The sequence below is a fragment of the Branchiostoma belcheri genome, unplaced genomic scaffold, assembly GCF_001625305.1.
Source record: "Branchiostoma belcheri isolate BF01 breed outbred unplaced genomic scaffold, Haploidv18h27 scaffold23, whole genome shotgun sequence".
Classification (NCBI taxonomy): Eukaryota; Metazoa; Chordata; class Leptocardii; order Amphioxiformes; family Branchiostomatidae; genus Branchiostoma; species Branchiostoma belcheri.
The window spans coordinates 2,525,859-2,544,379 of NW_017803824.1; the positions used below are offsets into that span (position 1 = coordinate 2,525,859).

Sequence of the window (18,521 nt, forward strand, 5' to 3'; positions counted from 1 at the left end):
ATTATTGAGAAATTACTTGCTTTACTTTGCTTGACCTGTGGCTTGGATATTATAATATCAGGATGTCGAATACAGTGGGAGCCAGTTTCATCCTGCGTGTTTTGATTTTCTCAACTTATTTGCATGTAAGTATCACTTGAACAGATAATTAGATTACGCCACTTATGGAAAGGATAACTAGATTACGCCGTTTTTTTATCGTCAATATTTGCGGCATAAATGAGGGGCGATAAGAACACCAAGAAGGGCAATGGTTGGTAAGATACCAAAGAACACAAAACGGTACGAATTTTTCTTATCGCCCCCGAAATGAGGTCTGTAACGTATTCTGGGATAGTTTTGAGGGTATTTGGAGAGTTTGTCCTGGATTCGATGCGTTTTAAGACTTGCGCGCAAAATGGGCATTTAATTGTATACTGTAAAATAATATGCATTTTTCACTTCCAAAATTAAATGCCTGTCGAAATTTAGCACCTCCTTCTGGAGGTTAGTACTCCTTTAAGTGGCCACTTGAGTCTCGGAAACAGCATGAACTGCACACACCAGATTTTCAGTCTCCCTGGTAACTCGCACTTGTCAATCAGTCTCAGGCCGTTACATGCTTGGTCGACTACGTCCTTGGCCTCTACCTCTGTCACTCAGACTACTTGTATACAGCCGGCCTAAACTCTTGATTGGTTCTTCCTGAATGTTCGGGATTTGTTGGCCGTTTACTGAGAAGGTCCTGTTGCTGATCACTCCTTTCCTAAGAGACAGGCTTCTAGACTTTGCTGGTTTAAACTGCATACCTGCCCATCCTGTCAGTTCTTCTAGTCTCTGCAGCAGACGTTTGGTGCACGGTGCAGTACGGAGAATGCTTGTCACATCGTCCATGAATGCACGGAGTGCTGGCATCCTCTCCCCCGTTGGTGCCTTGACTCCTCCCACCACCTGTTTGGCACCAACCAGGAGAACTTCAAATCCCATGATGAACAATAATGGTGAAATGGAACACCCCATGGCAATGTCTTTCTCCACCTTCTGCCAGCCTGTGGTATAGCTCCTGGTGCTGATGCTTAGCTTAAAGTCAGAGAAGTAGTTGTGGACCATCTGTTTCACTTCCTTTGGTACCCAGAAGAACTCCAATGCATACTGGATGACCTTGTGTGGAATAGACCCATAGGCGTTTGCCAAGTCCAGCCAGACGACATGGAGGTCTTCCTTTCTGCTCCTTGCAAGCTGGATCTGGTTCCAAATCGTACTGGCGTGTTCTGTGCAACCTGGGAATCCTGGGATTCCTGCCTTCTGGATTTCTGTGTCAATAAGGTTATTAGAAATCAGATAACTGGTGAGTCGTTTGGCTAGCACAGTGAAGAACAGCTTGCCTTCCACATTGAGCAAGGAAATGTTCCTGAATTGCTGAATAGAGGATGAAATCTTCTCTTTAGGTATCAGAACTCCCCCTGCTCTCCTCCAGGCCAAAGGCACACACTGCTTTCTCCAGGCCACACGCATGAGCTTCCAGAGAATACACAGAGTCTTTGGACACATCTTGTACACCCTGTAAGGAACTCCGTTTGGTCCTGGAGCTGCAGATGCTCTGGCCCTTCGAATCGCTGTTGTAATCTCACTCCACTTGGGTGGGGAGATGTCCATGGGAACTGACGGTTGGGCCGGTCTCGGGATGTAACCAGGCGGCCCTAGTGGCTTGTGCCTTTCTGGATCGGTGTATGTCTCTTCTAGGTGAGCTTCCAGTTCCTCTTTTCCGACATTGAGGGAACCCCCTTTCTTCTCCTCTAGCAGGGCCCTAGCGAATTTGTACGGATTCTTGAAGAACTCTGCCCGTTGTTTCTGCTTCCTCTTCCGCTTCTTTCTCAGTCTTTCTGCCCTCCTCAATGGTTTCAGCCTAGCTCTAACTTCTTCCCACAACACTTGGAGACCGGCTTTTTCCTCCGGGCTCGCTTTCCTCCACAACTTCCTTAACTGGCGCCTTCGACGTACAAGTTGGAGTATCTCTCTCTCTCTCCTACCGAAACTGTTCCTACTAGGCTGACGCTCTCCAACAACTACTGTTCCCAACCTTCCGCTGCAGAAGTTGTACACCATCTCCCCTACACTATTCAGCTTTCGCTCGATGTCTCCTTTGAGCCCTTGTTCCAGAATATTGCTTAGGTCGCTATCTAGCTCTTCCCACGCTGCTCTGTTGTTGGCTTTGGGCCATCTTATCTTCTCCTTCTTGACGAACTCAACCTCCTCTACATGTTGACTTGTTGTAGCTTCTTCTTCAGGGGGAATACTCTCTACTGGCTCTAGGCTTGGTGTCTCGGTTGGGTGCTGGACACCTGTATCTGGCCTCGACTCCTCCGGGGGAGCACCGTTGCCAGGAGCAGACGCACCGCTGGTGAAGTCCTGGGGTCTGTGGTTTACTACCCGCCCCCTGTCCTCGTTCGTCTGACCAGCAATCGCTGTGCGGGTGCGCTGCATCCGGTCCTGGCACTTCATCCTCCCCTGATGAATACGTAGACCCCTATACGTGGTGACGCGTTGCCAGCCGCAGCTGCATGTCCTCATCACCGCTCTTTCTCTTTGGTCCTTAGTTCGTTCCTTGTTCGTCACCTGTTGGTCTGGTCCAATGGGTCCATCTCGCTTCCCCGCTCTCGCTGGACCCCGGGGCTGACTTTCTTTAGTACTCGCTGTAGTAGGTAGGGTGACCATCCGTGACGGTCAGACGAGGTTGGGTTACGAGCCCCCCCGTCCCCATGCAGGTCTCTCCCTGCGGTCACCAGCCTGTTCCTGGTGGTCAGCCAGCCTGTTCCTGGTGGTCAGCCAGACTGTTCCTGGTGGTCACTGGGCAATCCAGAGAGGTAAGTTGGACATACAGATCAGAAACTGACCTGCCTAGCTGCTGCTGAGCTTGGCGTGCTTCTCAGCACCACGGAAGGTTCCAAGTGTCTGCAGTGCCGTCTCATCAGTTAGACGCCTCCCTTCCTCGACGTTTCGCCCCGTTCTGCCTACAATAACCAATTGATCATAAAACCCACAAGTTGACAGGCCAGGGTCAACTTGTGGTAACAGCCTCTACCTTCTTGCAACCACACTGAAACAGAAGCCCACTTGTCAAAACCACTCTGCAGTACTATGTATTGGTCAACATTTGCAGTGGTTTTAGTCCCCATATCCCGCCTGGTGTCCCGTATACTCACCCTACATACACCACCCTTGTAAACACCCACAGAGCCATCCTGACTTTGAACAGTAATCCGATGACACACGGCCGCAAGACTCTGACGCACAGAGGCAGTGCTTTCCTCAAATTTCTCTATCAAACACCTCACTGTTCCTCCGCGTCGAGAATATCCGCACTGCGTAATGCCGACGCTCCGATGGTATTCCTGGCATCAGCCTCACCCCAAGTTAGTATAGAAAGTGACGTCAGACACACGAGAGGTCTACAAATGGAATGATCATTCCACACTCTCATCCTCATTTTTACTGACTTCCTAAATATGTTATCTCAATGAAGACTAGAAGACCGATAACATACTTCACCTAGAAGAATGTTAGTCTATCCATTTATGAGCTATTATCTGCAGGTTAAATTTCAGACTATACTTGTTTTATAGGAATATCTTCACACGTATGTTTGTGTGTATTGGTTTCATGTCGAGGGCTAACAGCTCCGGCACCAAAGTGAGTGTGTTTTTGGTAAGGGCCCCATTTCAGGCTCTTGTGACTCGTTCAATGGCAAGGTGAGGGGTACTGTACACATATATTCTTCCCCACTTGTTTGGAACAAAGGAAATGATTGTTTGCAGTTATTGGGAATGCAATTCCTATTCTTGGTATTGACTGGGAGTACGTTTTTCAGCATTTCTACTTGTTCTCATAAAATAAAAGAGCTGCCTGTCCCTTTGCTGTGCTATTGTTGATCAACTTTAAAGGCTTAGGCCACGTTAATCCAATTTGTTGATTTTAGATTTTAAGAAATAGTGCCGAAATGGAAAAATATGATGAAAGTGGAGTCTGTGGGGAAAGGCTGTACTTTTTATGTTTCAGGAGAGGAATATACAAGATTCGAGTAACTTGCAAACTACTGTTTTTATGTTGTCCTCATGCAGATTGAGAATATTTACAACAAAATAAAACAAGGAAATGACTTGGTGTAGCCTCAGGGGTGACTCATGAAGATGTGAGACAACAGCACATGTTTGTGGACAAGTGCTCAGTTCGCTGTGTCAGCAGGACCAATGGCTGGCGTTCCCGGGCAGGTGGGGAATCCTACAGTTGGGTGAGAGAACTTCAGCTACCACTTAGCTGGTCTGACATGCTCAGGAAAACATGGCAATCAGAGATGGCAAACTCCACTCCCTCCTGTACTGTTTTGCCACCCTTCCTGTCTCACAGACAAAAATAGCAACACTGAGGAAGTATGCCACTGCTGTCTTGTGTATATTAGGATATACATGTACTGAAGCACATACAGACAGACTGACAGTGACACACATACAGACAAGAACAACACCATACTCCCCTGGGGTGAAGTAATAGGATGTTGCTATTGCTGTTTTGTTGAAGTACAAACAAAAATGTAGAAGTATACAGTAGAAGATGAGGTATTTTGTTTTGAAGACTGTTTGACAGTTTTACGGATGCAATGATTTATTCCAACAAGGTGATATTGTCCATCACACATTAACATTATGGCCTCTTCACACGGCAACTAGTCATATGACTTGTTGAGGGTCCAACTATATTGCTGTATTGCTATCCAGAAAGATATATGGGTTGACATTTACCCTAGCTTTGAAGATATGAGATCATGTTCAGGTCAGCGAAATTTGCAGGGGTCACTTAAAATACCAATCTTTACTGATATATTGCCTGATATCTTATACACGATGTTTTTATAGCACTTCACTGAGTATGATAAATTGGTCTGAATGATAAACTTGTTTTGGCTGCTGCACTACCTTCATTTCAAAAACTATTATGTCATTGGTTACTGTTGCAATAAGGAAGTACTGAGTTCAGATTTTAACTGAAGAACATGAAAAAAGGACATGTATGATGGAAGAAGACATATCTGCAAGTCCTATGTCCAGTCTTGGTCACTTTTTCAAGCACTTTTACATTTTCATGACATCATTCTACTACAGTCCCTGTCCTTGGTACTGATATTGCAATACTGAATATTTCAAACACCACAATTTAGCACAGGTCCTTTCTCACCAAATGCCAGCTCAAGTAACACCACTTTCTACCTACTATCTGGCAAAAACCACATCACAGGGAAGTGACTGTTTTTGATCTCTAAAAGAATGACTGAGATCTTTTGACAGCAATCCGCCCGCAAAGCAGATGAACTTTTAAGTCTGAGACATGTTTAACTCCTTTTTCATGAGCCTGCAAATGTCATCTCTAGTTACACCACTGTCTACCTGGTAAAAACCACATCACAAGAAGACAAACCATTCTATCTGTAAGGATTGACCAAGATCTTTTGACAGCAATCCGCCCAAAAATGCAGATGAACTTTCTCAAAAGCCTGCAATGTCATCTCTGGTTACACCACTATCTACCTGGTAAAAACCACATCACAGGAAGACAAACTATTCTATCTGTAAGGATTGACCAACATCTTTTAACAGCAATCCACCCACAAAGCAAATGAAGTTTCAAGCCTAAAACCTGTTTAAGGAGTTTCTCAAGAGCCTCCAAATGTCATCTCTAGTTACACCACTGTCAACCTGGTAAAAACCACATCACAGGAAGACAGACTATTTGATCTGCAAGGATTGACAGAGATCTATGACAGCTCGCTGTACAGCAGCTTCACAAAGGCAAGCAGCCGAAGCAACATGACAATCACTGTCTTGAACAAAGACTGTTCCTCCTGCGGTAATCCACATTGTCTGCTTTGATGTCTTTTTCAGTCTGACCACATCAACCAGACATGCGGGGCTAGCATCATTTAGAGCCGTTCCTCTGGAGAGTTACACCCACCCACATCATAGGCATACCAGAAACTTAATACACAGCCAAATGGCAAAGTATATTTACACACCTGCGAGAATATATAATTTCTGGAATATAAAACCATGTGTACTTTGCTGATTCAGATGCTCTTGACTTTTGATATATACAATATGGTTCTGGGAAGCTGAACTAAAAAGTAAAGTAAACAGTGTCAAATGTTCACAGTCTCTCCATTTCCAAAAGTATGTTTGATCTCCTGTTCAGGGACAAAGGTATCAGAAAGATGAAAAAAGATTTCATCACTTGTAGAAACCCCTTCACCTTCATATTTCAGTTGTTTCTTAACAACTTAAAGAAGTCATTTAGTGCAATAAGCGCACAGATGGAAGCTGTTGGTTTTCGTGAAACTTTCTTCCTACACAAGTCAACCTTTCTGACCTTGATCCAATTTCCGTGAATTCTTCTTCTCCAATTTCTGATGAAGTTCAAATTAAGTTAGACACAATCAAAACAAGGTTTCAGGGTCACCCCAGAAGTCTTTTAAGTAAGATGGTACGTGGGCGTAGAAAAGTTGAAGAGGGTGAAACGTAAACAAATCTTGCATATTTTGTCTGTAATTTTGTTGATAATACAAACAGACTCCCACCTACATGATCAAGTGCGATGGTGCTGTGTATTATGAATACAGTATTTGGGCACCTTATTCACTTTGGTCAAAGGTAGTTTTGTTTTTGTCTTGTCTTTCTGTGTGTTTGTGTGTGTATGTGTGTGTGTGTCTAAGTATCATATGTGTACTATGTGTGTCTGAATGTCAGTCTGTGTTTCTGTGGTTCCCAATACACAATGTACTATACACAATGTACTGTTGCCATACATCCTCGTTGTTGTTATTCTTTATCTGTGAGACTGGGATAGTTACAAAGCAGTGTGGACAAGGGTGTGAAGTCTGCCATCTCTGATTGCCATGTTCTACTCTTTACAGAGAAGCAAAGGTGAGGTGAAGTCAGGATTCTTGTGTCCCGGGAGTCAGAGCCATCTTGTTAGTGTCCGTCACATCACAATTCACTAGGATAAATATTTCCATCAAACTGAAAACTTTGAAGTTCCCCTCATCCCGCCTCCTACAGATTGGAAACAGGAGAAGTCTGAAGTCTTATCTCCAGTTAGGAAGTTGCCAGTGACATTTCTGACCCACACAAGTCACAGGTTTTCCCCCACGCTTTTGATAAGGCCACACCAAATTCAATCATTGGTTATTAAAATTAAAAAAGCAACGTTGCACTGGAAAAGCAACAAAAAACTGGGCCTGAGCTGAAGTCTGTACCTTGGTACACACGATTTCAGTGACTGAATATTGTCAAACACGAGAGTTTTCCTCCTTGACCCCTGTTTTTATCTTATCGTTTTACTGAATTTTCACTTGAAATCATCCAAGATCCAACAAAACAACTCAGTGAGGCCTAACAAGGCAATGTTTTTGTCTCTACAGATTTCATAAGAGCCAAGAGAGTCTGACAGCTGATACTGAACAGGAATAGAACTTACATAACATAACATAACATGATTAAAGTGGGTTTGAAAAAGGCATACTGCTGAGAATAAAGGATCAGGCAGGTGTTGGCAACACTCGATAATGACATTCCTTAATGGGGCAAGCCCACGAGGGTATTGGGAGGGAACAGTTCTGAGAAAGGACATTGTACTCTGAAAAGACAAAGTAACTCTTCCAGAATTTTCAAACAGTAAATCAATTTGGTGGAGTGGGAGTTAAAGCTAAAACATGACATAGAGAAAAGCAACAGTTTTTTTCTCTATTAGATCCAAAATACATACATAATATGTACTTTCAAACCTAAGATATGTGGCTTTGATCCAAGTCTATAATACTAGTATACAAAAATTCATGCACTTAAAATTTCTGCATTGGCCACTAGACTAAACAGTCTGGGTAGAAATTATCATGAATATTGAAAGTTACCGGTAATAGTGTTGAAAGCAGGAACATCTATCATGTTTTAGTTTTCAAAATAAAGGGAGATTGATGATTTTATTCCCTACTGAAACCCAGAAGATAAAGAATACATGAGATACTGGTATATTTAATACGAAATCTTTCCTGAGCTTAGTTTTCATACATAATACTACTTAATTCATAGGAGGATAAGGAAAGGAATTAGCCTAAGTGTCAGCTTTTTTAGCTTTCATCCACTCCCCATGCTGCTACAGGTAGCAGATTGTGGGGGCGGAAGAAAGCTAAAAAGGCTGACACTCAGGCTAGAAAGGAATATAGGTTAGTTTAAAAGGTTGTCTGTTTGTGCAAGGTTATACACTTGTATATATAACCTCCTTGGTTTGTGTATTTCTTTTTGGTAGGCTATTACACTCTAACTTCCTATGCAACTGTCTGACCTTGACCCATGAGGAACAGGTATCGGGTGTTCACCTTTTATGAGACACAGGTATAGAGCTGCCCATGCTCACCTGACTCCCAAAGGTGATGTTGTCTTAACCTTTGGGGAAGAACAGGCACCATTGTGGCCGGTTCACCGTAGGTGGCCTTCTAACATCACACTGTTTACAGGTACAAGGGAACAAAAACTGTACCAATGTCGCTGCCATGATTACATTGCAGGGAGAACTAGTACAAGTGCAAAGATTTGAGATTTTACACCGATTCATCAAAGTATTATCTGAATTCATACAGGTGTTCAGCATTAGTATAAACAGATAAAACTAGCTTGGATTAGTTCAAATCCACTGTCTCGTGGGAGGGAACAATTTGCTGTACAATAAAGTGGGACAGTTTTGTGTTCAATAAAGTCTATCCAAATAAACAATGGTCCAATATAGAAGTTTATTAAGTAGGCATAAGAAAAGAATGTGCAATTACTTCTAACATTAAGCCCAAAAGTGCCATTGACCTTTCAAATCACAAAAATACCTTTGGGTCAAATTCTTTCACGTCAACTTAAAGTTTGACGACTTTAACATATGTTCAGTTTGGCAACTTTACCCATGATACTACACACACACTACTGTTGTATACGTAAACCACTGATAACTAATTACTTGCTAAATGTGCTCTCTTATGCCAACACTTTAAAAGGGTAGAACTCCTGCTGGCTGGCCCTATGGGGGCTGCCCCCTGTGTCCACAGGGGCTTGGGATTGATTAGCCAGAAAATTGCAGCAACTTGCACTAATTAGCCCACCACACTTTGATTGACAGTAGCAGAAGCTGACACTGGGTCAGGCCCACTATCGGTCTCCAAGGAAACCGCCTGGTCAGTTTCACCTTCCTTTTAAAATGCATCAGCTGGGCAGATTGACATAAGATGACATGATCTTTTTGAAACAAAGGTGGATCGTAACATGAGCTTGTGGTGTGAAACTTATTCTGCATGTCTATGTTTAAACCTGGTGTGATAGGATTAAGGATAAAAAGGATATACAGTATTTGATACTCTGGATTCTATCAATGGATTTAGTTTATAAGGCAGAATTCAAGCTTTGGCAATGCATTGCGAAATGTCACACTTTCTTATTGTTGTTATCACTGAACAAAATCTCTGGCTATTCTTAGGGATCTGAAAATCTTTTATTTAATTTTCTAACCTTTAATTTGGTAACTTCCCTTTGTAAGAAATATAAAAACATGACGAGAATATCTAGTCACTCCTTGCTTTGAAACCTTTTGTCCTAACATATCTAAGCTTCTAGAACATAACATGTAGATCAACTACCAGAGGAACCCCTAGACACAATTAATTGCCCACCAACAAGATGTCAAAAGCTCCCAAAATAATGCAGGCTCCTGTGTTCCACACATGGGGGCCTCAGCATACCACACAGTGGTGAAACATTCTGCCAGGGGTAATCAACAACTGTGAAACAGCGCCCGATTGGGTTACATGTAAACAGGCAATTAAAGTGGCATCCCTGGACGACCCACCTTCTGGTGTGGCCATCTTGTCTACTGGCATAAAACAAGGTGACTTACAATACCGGAAATTGTGTCAAGGATTACATAGAGACCCTGTATTTCTAACTTAGGGATGAACAGATGATGTCACTCCAACCATACCTTTCTACCAAGTTTGGTAAAGTTACTTCTTTTTGGAGGGAGGACAATTAGTTCTAGAAAATTCAATTTGGTTCCTGGAAAAGTCCCACCAGAACAGAAGAACAACTGTCATCAGCATAAAAGGCTAGCTTGAGACTCTGGGAAGGGTTTCCCAGGATGGCAATCTCCAAGCAGATTTTGGCTACTGATGATTGTTTTGTCTTTTTGTTTAGTACGTCTCTTTTGGTACAAGTTTCTTTCTATCTGCCTCAGCGAACAGGAGAACCAAAACAAAAACGTGCCTCATCAAGAGACACAGAAAAACGCTGCAAAAGAAAAGGCTGCAAAAGATGTGCAAACATCTGCCTGAAGATTAGCTAACCTGTGACCTTCCAGTCATCAATCCTGTGGGTCTTCCCTGTTGCTGACACACAGCTGCATGTGGGGCACAGCTCCTCCTGATAATGTGATATACAAGGCACCGATGACAGCCGACCAACAAAGACAAACCTCATCACGCCCAGGTGCATGGCACAGATCTTGAGCCAAGACATTGACATGGTGAGACAAGATGGTGTTCCCCTACCCTAGTCTTTGTCAGATCTGTGCATAGATATGGGAGTTCCATTCTCAGAAGTCTGCAGAAGACAAGCTTTCATCCTGCCCAGGTGCATGGCCCACATCTTGAGCCAACCAGGACATAAGGCAGCCAGACAACACACTGCTATACAGAAAGTTGACAATACGTATGAAATGTACACACAACGCAAATGAGGGACAGAACAACTGATATAGTCACGCAGTCAAAACACAGACGTGCAAGGTATAGTATTAAGTGGGTACAAAATGTAACAAGCAAAAGCAACAAACAGGAGACAGCTTCCCACATAACAATCTCTATAGATGGGGCAACACTAAGGGACTGTACGATATTTACCGGGGGGGAGGGCTGGTGCACTGGAGGGGAGGGCCATTGAAAAAAATTTTGGCCTGGGGGGAGGGCCATGGAAAAAAATTTTGAGCCGGGGGGAGGGCCATCGAAAAAAAAATCGGCCTGAGGGGGAGGGCCACCGAAAAACTTTTGTAAAATATGGCGTCACGTAGTACCGAATTACAAGAAATACGCCGTAAATTCCCGAATATAGTACGCACTTTTTACATCGTTTTCAAAATCCAAGAAGTGTCTCGGGCCGTCGCCAAAGTCGCGGTGCGTACTTTATTTGAGTTTTCCGCCGACAAATCCGTGGACGACCCAGGAATATAGCGGAACACCGGCACGGGGAGCATGGAACATCGATCGTCTATAGCATGTTTAGATAAGAATATTGACGAGTGGAAATAAAGTTAAACTTCAATAAATGAACATATTTCCTGTGACTATCGTCGATATTGACACCAAGTTGCGGTAAAAGAAGAAGTCAAGTCACCCACGGTAAGAAAATGTTGGTCTCTGGCAATGACGCCCGGCGCTTTGTCATGCCGACAGGATCGTTCCCCAGCTAGCCGGCGCCGATCTCAGTGGAACCCCGGCAAAAATATAACCTCCCGTAAGTACACATACAATTGTAGGGTTTATGAGTGGTAATATTTGAAATGGTCCGCAAGCCGTGAACGTTCTTGATCGTCGTAACGTAACATGTGATAACATAACAGTTGTGCCTCATTTCCAATACACTTCCGGCTTGAGTTCAACTCAGGAATCTTCAACAAAGATTATGCCCATGTCGTTTCAAAGGTTCAGAAATTGTTAACCATGTTTCACTTCGTATCACAAATATTTTTAAATCTTGATAAATGCCACGGGAAATTAATTTGTAGCGGGCTACACCAGCCAGTACGACGTGAAAATTCCAGCTAGATGTACTCCTACTCGACTGTTCGGCAAGCTACAATGATAGGGGCGGAGTTAACTTAAAATGTAGTCTTTGATGAAATCTTACCGCCCGGCCAGTGGGTGGGGTGTTTGGCGCGCCGACAGGCAAAGTACACCTACAGCTGACGAACACAGAGAGGGCCGTGGCATGCGCAGCGCTGAGGACAGCTTTCCAGAACATGGACCCCGAGAAGGAACTTATAAGTTTTACGGAGTACAAATTAATACGTGTTTATTCCTTAGATTTTGTGACAAAAACATCTATCACATAACGAGAGATTACTTGAAATGCAGTCAAACTTGTCACTCAGTTCTCCTGTTCGGAATCGCAAGTCCCATTGATCCCAGTAGTCTTTTGTTGTTGTGTTAATTGGTTTCGGTGTCAAATTTTAAATTCGGTAGCACCTCTACACCCAAATACTCCGCCCAGTTCTCCGCCTGTATGATTGTTGCTCTCCATGGGTCGATCGGGCGGGCGCTATTAAAGAAGTGTTCGGCGCATTTCGTATTAAAAACATTAAAGCTACGTACTTGTGCATCAACATTCAACTACCCCCCGTTACCGATAAAATCAATATTGAAATATTGTCTTTTTTTTCACGAATCTTTATTGACCATTGCTTGCTTGATCACCAACACTCCAAAGCTGGATCCAAATCTGTGCGTTTCGCCGCACTTGCCTATACCTTTCGATGCGGTGGTGACGTCTTGCAAGTCTGCTGCGGCCGGCGGTGAAAAACAAGCCGAACTTGAAACGTTTCCCGCTACGTTACCATACCATCACGTAGTACACGGCATAAATCTAGTTTTTAACAATTTTAAATTTGTTTGGAACGACGAACTGTCTTTAAGACATACATACTACATTTTCACTGTGGTACCGGCCGTGCGTAGAAGGGGTGCGTACTTAATTTGAGTTTTTCCATTTTACGTTTCAGACGGGAATATTTGTCTCCCACAAGCCCCAAATCGGGGGTGCGTACTTCATTCGGGAATTTACGGAGGGAGAAAGAGACATGGACTGGAAAAATGGGGGGGAGGGCCACCGAAAATTTTTTTGGGGTGGGGGGAGGGCCATTGAAAAAAATTTTGAGCCGGGGGGAGGGCCATGGAATTTTTTTTTTGTAGCCGGGGGAGGGCCATGGAAAAAATTTTTTACCGGACCATTTTGCACCAGCCCTCCCCCCCGGTAAATATCGTACAGTCCCTAAGAGACACAAAAAAACATACGCCTGATGTCTACATTGTCTTACCTGTCGCTCTGCAACCAACATTCCTCTCAGGAAACCAGACCATACAGAATCCTATCTAGTGGCAGGAGTTTTCATGTTACACAGACAACAACTACACAGTCAGATGGGGAACAGAGTAGCCTGTCTCTGAGCACAATGGTGTGGTAAGGGGCTGGTAGGTCACATGAGGAGGGCAAACCAAATTTGTATTTTGCATCTCACCATCTGGCTGGGCCCTGTCACACTGTCAACTTGACCAGAACATTTAAATTTACAGGTCCATTTTACTGCTGTTACAACACAGTACTGTATCTGCATGTGTGGCTATCGAATAAAATATACAGAGATAATAATTGCATACAGGTACACTTAGATCCACTCTGCGATCTCTTGCTATAAAAAATCTTTGATCCTTGCAATTTCAACTAAAGTACATTTCTGAGAAAAATGTCTGGAAATCTACGCTTTTAGAAGTATTGTATGACTTATTTGGATATTTTTCAGAAAGATTCATTATTAGAAAGGAGCCAGAAAATATTATGTATCAGCAATTACAAGTCAACTATTGACAACTGTGAGCTCATGAGATAGAGGATCATATGAATGTTGTCAACTGATCAAAATCATATCAATCATTATTTGTATTTCAAACTTACCTCCTCTGCTCTGAAAGCTTGACTCAACAGTGCATTTGAGTTTCCTGTGGTTATTTTGGGACAATTTCTTTGCTATCTCTGTTTAGGGACGTTGTTTCCACCGCAAGCAACTTCCTCCCAAACAACACCGCCTGGATAAACTAGTTCACCCCAGACCAAAACACGGCAGACAAGCGCCAGGCATTCCTACTATGCCACAGGTGATCTTTAGTTTCCACCTGTTTTTATCCCATCAGCCGGGGTCACAGACGCTTTTGTCCCGGGACGGTTCTAATATCAGCCTCACCTTTGAAGCCCAACTTGATCTGCTCTTTTTTAAAAGTATTACCGCAAATCTTTCACCGAGAGAACTTCGCTTCCAGAGGGCCAGAAAAGCGTGGAATTTTTCTTTGTTTCCCGTTCTGTCAACATGGCTAAAGAAACACAGACACAACAACCAAGGTAAACACTGAGTCGGAGTAGAAAGGCGCAAGGTGAAATGCTGCCCCCTCGCGACCTCTGACATTGAGAAGGCACCGGGCGCCATTGTCTGAACGTCTATTCTAGTCGTGCGTACAATACAGAAAACAAATGGCAGAATTTGAGACCTTATAGCGGCGGTAATTGCCGGTCATAATAAAGCTTTAGCTGTCCAGTCTACAGACATTTTCAAAACGTGGCAGAAGAAGTCAGAATGCAAAATAACTTATTGGAAGTCAAAATCTTCAGACAGTGTGTGTAGACTATGGGAGATACGATCAGTAAGGAAGGTATTGTTACATTCCTAATGTGATCATTTCAGCAGGCGGACAGGTAATGCCTGGCACCACAGTATCAAGAACGACAGCCAACATGTCGTGATTTACGAGTTTCTGAAATTTTGACACCATCCCCATACACATTACAAGTGGATGTAATTGAAAGAGGAGGATCTGTTTCGCAAATGCTCCCCACAACAAGTACTCAGGATCTTCAAGTATGCATGATACAAAAGCTTGAAGGGGGTGGGGGGTTGTACACGTCCCAAAGCAAGCTATGGTGTTGATACACAAATGTAAGACTGAACAGATCATGAAACAACTTAAGTAGACATTTTTGCCACCAAGGCTGCTTCCTAAAACTTTTTGATACGATTTCCTTAAAGAATTGTGAAAGGTTTCCTTAGATACAACAAGCCTTGATAGCCATCTCCGCAGCCCTGTGCCACACCTGTAACTGAAGTAGTCTGTACACACGACCCAGAGACTCGAGCGGGAAAGCGGAGCCGGCTCGGCGGAAGTTGAGGTGCCAAGAGTCACCGTTAAGTTTGATGTAGGATGATTTAGTACACAGATTGGTTTCACGCTCGGACAAAAGCTGCCTGACTGCAATGTCACCAAAAATCACGTACACATCAAGTGGACTTTCAAAAATAATGTCAGATGATACAGATGTGTATATTTAGTATGCAAAAGGACACAGTATGTACATTTTCAAGAAAAAACAAAGTAGGACAGAGTCAAGCTTTCTGCCCAGCCTCCCTAATTTTTTTACCATGTCCAAAAACCAAGGAAATAGATTGTTGTGGCCAAAACCAGCAAACCTTAAGTTTGTTTTTACCCCCATCCTCCCCTCTCCCCTACTGACAAAGAGGTCTCCATCAGGTAACAGTAGATGTTCACACATGGGGAAACCTAAGTGCTGACATGAATGCATAGCTGGATGCAGATTAGGTGCAGAGATTGCTTACACACTAAGGCGACTTCAAAGACGGGAGGATCGGAGGATGTTTACCAGATATTGTCTGAGCGGTGCGACTTCCTTTTATCTGGCACAGTGGAGATATTGGTTATCTAGAGTATATGGGCCTTAAGCCACTGAGGGAGAATTCCTCAAGCCTCTGGCTCTTCAAATTGATGATATGACAGTGGGGGTGATATTCTGGGGCTTTAATCAGGGAATATACGTGTTTGTTTCTTCAGGCATGTTAAAATAGAGCTACCAACAAAAGCCAACCACATTGCCATATCTTCCAGTTAATATCTATTGATATTGACTGCACACCTGTTGCTATTATAGGAAGTACATTTTACACATGATTTTACATTTCTGACAATCACATCTTCATCAACAGACAGTGACTTTCAACTGGTTACAGTAAGCTAACACTCAACAATACTTCTCGGGATCAGAAAATATCTCCTAAACACTTCATACTGATAAATGGAGAAGTCAACAAAATGTTATGCCTTTTCAATGAAGTTGCTAAAGACAACACTTAAAGATACCCATTCTTAAAAGGTAAAGAATGGTCAAGTTGTATTTATGTGTGTGTTACTTTTTACCTTGAAAGGGTTGCACAGGCTAAGAAGACGCAACACATTTCGTCTTGGATGAGATAGCGTTCAAGCCGTGAGACACTATGTTTTGTAAATGGAGCACAAAATAAACAAGGAAGACAACAACAAACTATGACGAAGAGCACTGCAGGATCCAGCTCACCTCTTGACCTGCAGGTTAAGCGTTTTGGAGGCGCTCTTCACCAGTTGTACGGCGTGGAGTCGTGTGTTGCAGTACGTCTTGTTGATGTACAGGACCTCGTCTCCAACCTTCAGTCTCTTCTGTCCGCCTACGTCTGCTTTCCCCCCAGCTTCAATCTGAAGTCAAACAGAGAAACATGAAATTGTTAGACAAATACAGAAGCACAGCATGGAATTGTTGGACAAATACTAATAAAGGACTGTGATGATTTTTATTAATGACCACACCAAGTTGATTTCGCTTTGTGTCATATCAAGTCAATGACTTGGTAGTTCTTCGTAGTCGAAGATGACTGTTAGCGTCCTCGTTCAAGGGGGAGGGGGGTCCTCATGTGGCTTCTGAGTCCAAAGCTGAAATGAAAAATCACCAAGAAAAAATTGTCCAAGGGGAAAGTCTGCTCTTTGGCACACAGTTTCAGGGAGCAGATTCAAGTTACACTCAGTTTTTATCTTTACTTCTTCACTGTCAAAGAACCCGGGACAGAAATTTGTGTGGCCTAATGACAGCGAAGCCTCATACATACCTGTACATCTTACATACAGTATGATTTTAACAGCAAGAAATTCAGTTACTTACTAGTAGACTGGGCACATTCTGGCTCTTTTCCAAAAACAGGAACAGAGCAATACTGTATCCATCGCACCTTAGACAGGTGTGAACTATAGCCAGGTAAGAATCCCAGACAGGTACAAGCCACTTACAGACAACCACACCTCTGTAACCATACCTGTCAACAGTGGCCACTCATCCAACCCAAGTACTTCGGACACACGGACGCAACAATAGCAACTTTTCATATCCAGGTTATCAAAATAGATAACCCTCTCAGCCACACCTCTAGGATGACAACCTGTCTCTATTTTTAGGATGATGACCTGAGAGACTGTCGACAGCTTGCTGAAGAGCGTAAAATACAATCAACTGTAGCAATTTTCCATTATAGAAAATTACCTGTTTAGATAGCAATTTTTGTAAGCTTATATACCAGATTACCAGAGAATAGATAGCCATTAGCTACTCACCTTTTGGATGAAAATCTGTCTCTACTTAAGGCAGAAGGCTCTGAGTGTGCTAAAAAGCCAACAGACTTACCACGAAACACTACGGAGGAGTTTCCTGTGCCTAAATTTAGCTGTTTGGCTAGTAATATTTCTGTATCTAAAATTAGATGCTTAGCAAAACTGTTTTTGGTTTGCAGGTGGATTGGCTTTACCAGGATGTTAGTCACAAACTGTTGCCCTCCCACCTTCCCTACCGTAAACAAAAACATCAACAGACACTGTGACTAGGCTAAACTTGGAATGACGTAGGTGTAGAAGAAAAAAAACATGTGACAAAAGTAAATTCCCTATGACGTGTGTAGAGTGTTCAAAACTTCCTTGTCTATTGTTTGATGTTTATAAATACACTGTGTGTCACTTCTAAAAGAAACTGAAAGAGTGCTTTGTCATGCCCAATACTACTTCATATGCAAAGCACTGAACACCTGAAAATGTATTTCTGGGCTTTCCTTGCCTTTCTTGTTAGAATTTGCCCATGAAAAATTTAAGCATACACTAGCAATCAGTCATGCATAATATCACCCCTGGACCCTTGCATTGTTGGGGATTTTGTCTGAGCTACTGTTAATGTAAAGAGCATTACGAACTTTGTAAGTTTTTTATCCTCACTACGTGTAACTATGAACAACTTCTTGTTTTTCGACCAATACCAAGTTGAAAGTTATTCGAAAAATTTCTGTTTGAGGTAGATAATTAAAAGCAAACATTGCACAACCGAAATGCATGAGTGGCCACCTTCGTTAATAGTCCATAATACCTGCTACTCGGTGGGAAATTACCATGGCAACAAGGCAAACATTTACACAGGTATGAGTCCACCTGTGCAGTCTGCATTCCTGGCATACCATCCCGCAAACAGGCTTAACACCCGCCCCGTAAACCTGTCACTCACAGCCGCTTTTCCCACCGCGGGGACTGGACTTTGATCGACACCGGACAAGAGAAAACGGCAAATTGATTCGCGACCGTTCGTACGTTGTTCTTTTTTTAGACGTCGGTTAAAGCTTACATAATGCGCATTCCTCGTGATCTGTGTGTGGAAGCTTAGGACATTGATTTCAGAGCACAAAGTTAGGGGGGGTGTAAGTTTCCCAAACTCATACATTTTTTTCTGACCACTGCACTTTCCAACAAAAGTTGGCTGTTTGGAAAAATACAGTAGTACACGTAAGTAGTAGTAGTG

The 18,521-nt window shown here is 43.0% G+C and overlaps 1 protein-coding gene across 2 annotated transcripts in view; it reads right to left on the reverse strand.

Moving 5' to 3' along the window:
- The window catches only part of LOC109470593 (protein Shroom3-like), a 96,520-nt gene that overhangs the window by 56,930 nt on the left and 21,069 nt on the right, over window positions 1-18,521 (reverse strand). For both annotated transcript variants that reach the window (XM_019769559.1, XM_019769558.1), the window contains exon 2: window positions 16,239-16,393. In XM_019769559.1, the coding sequence (XP_019625118.1) occupies window positions 16,239-16,393 (155 nt within the window). The remainder of the gene's footprint in view (window positions 1-16,238; window positions 16,394-18,521) is intronic.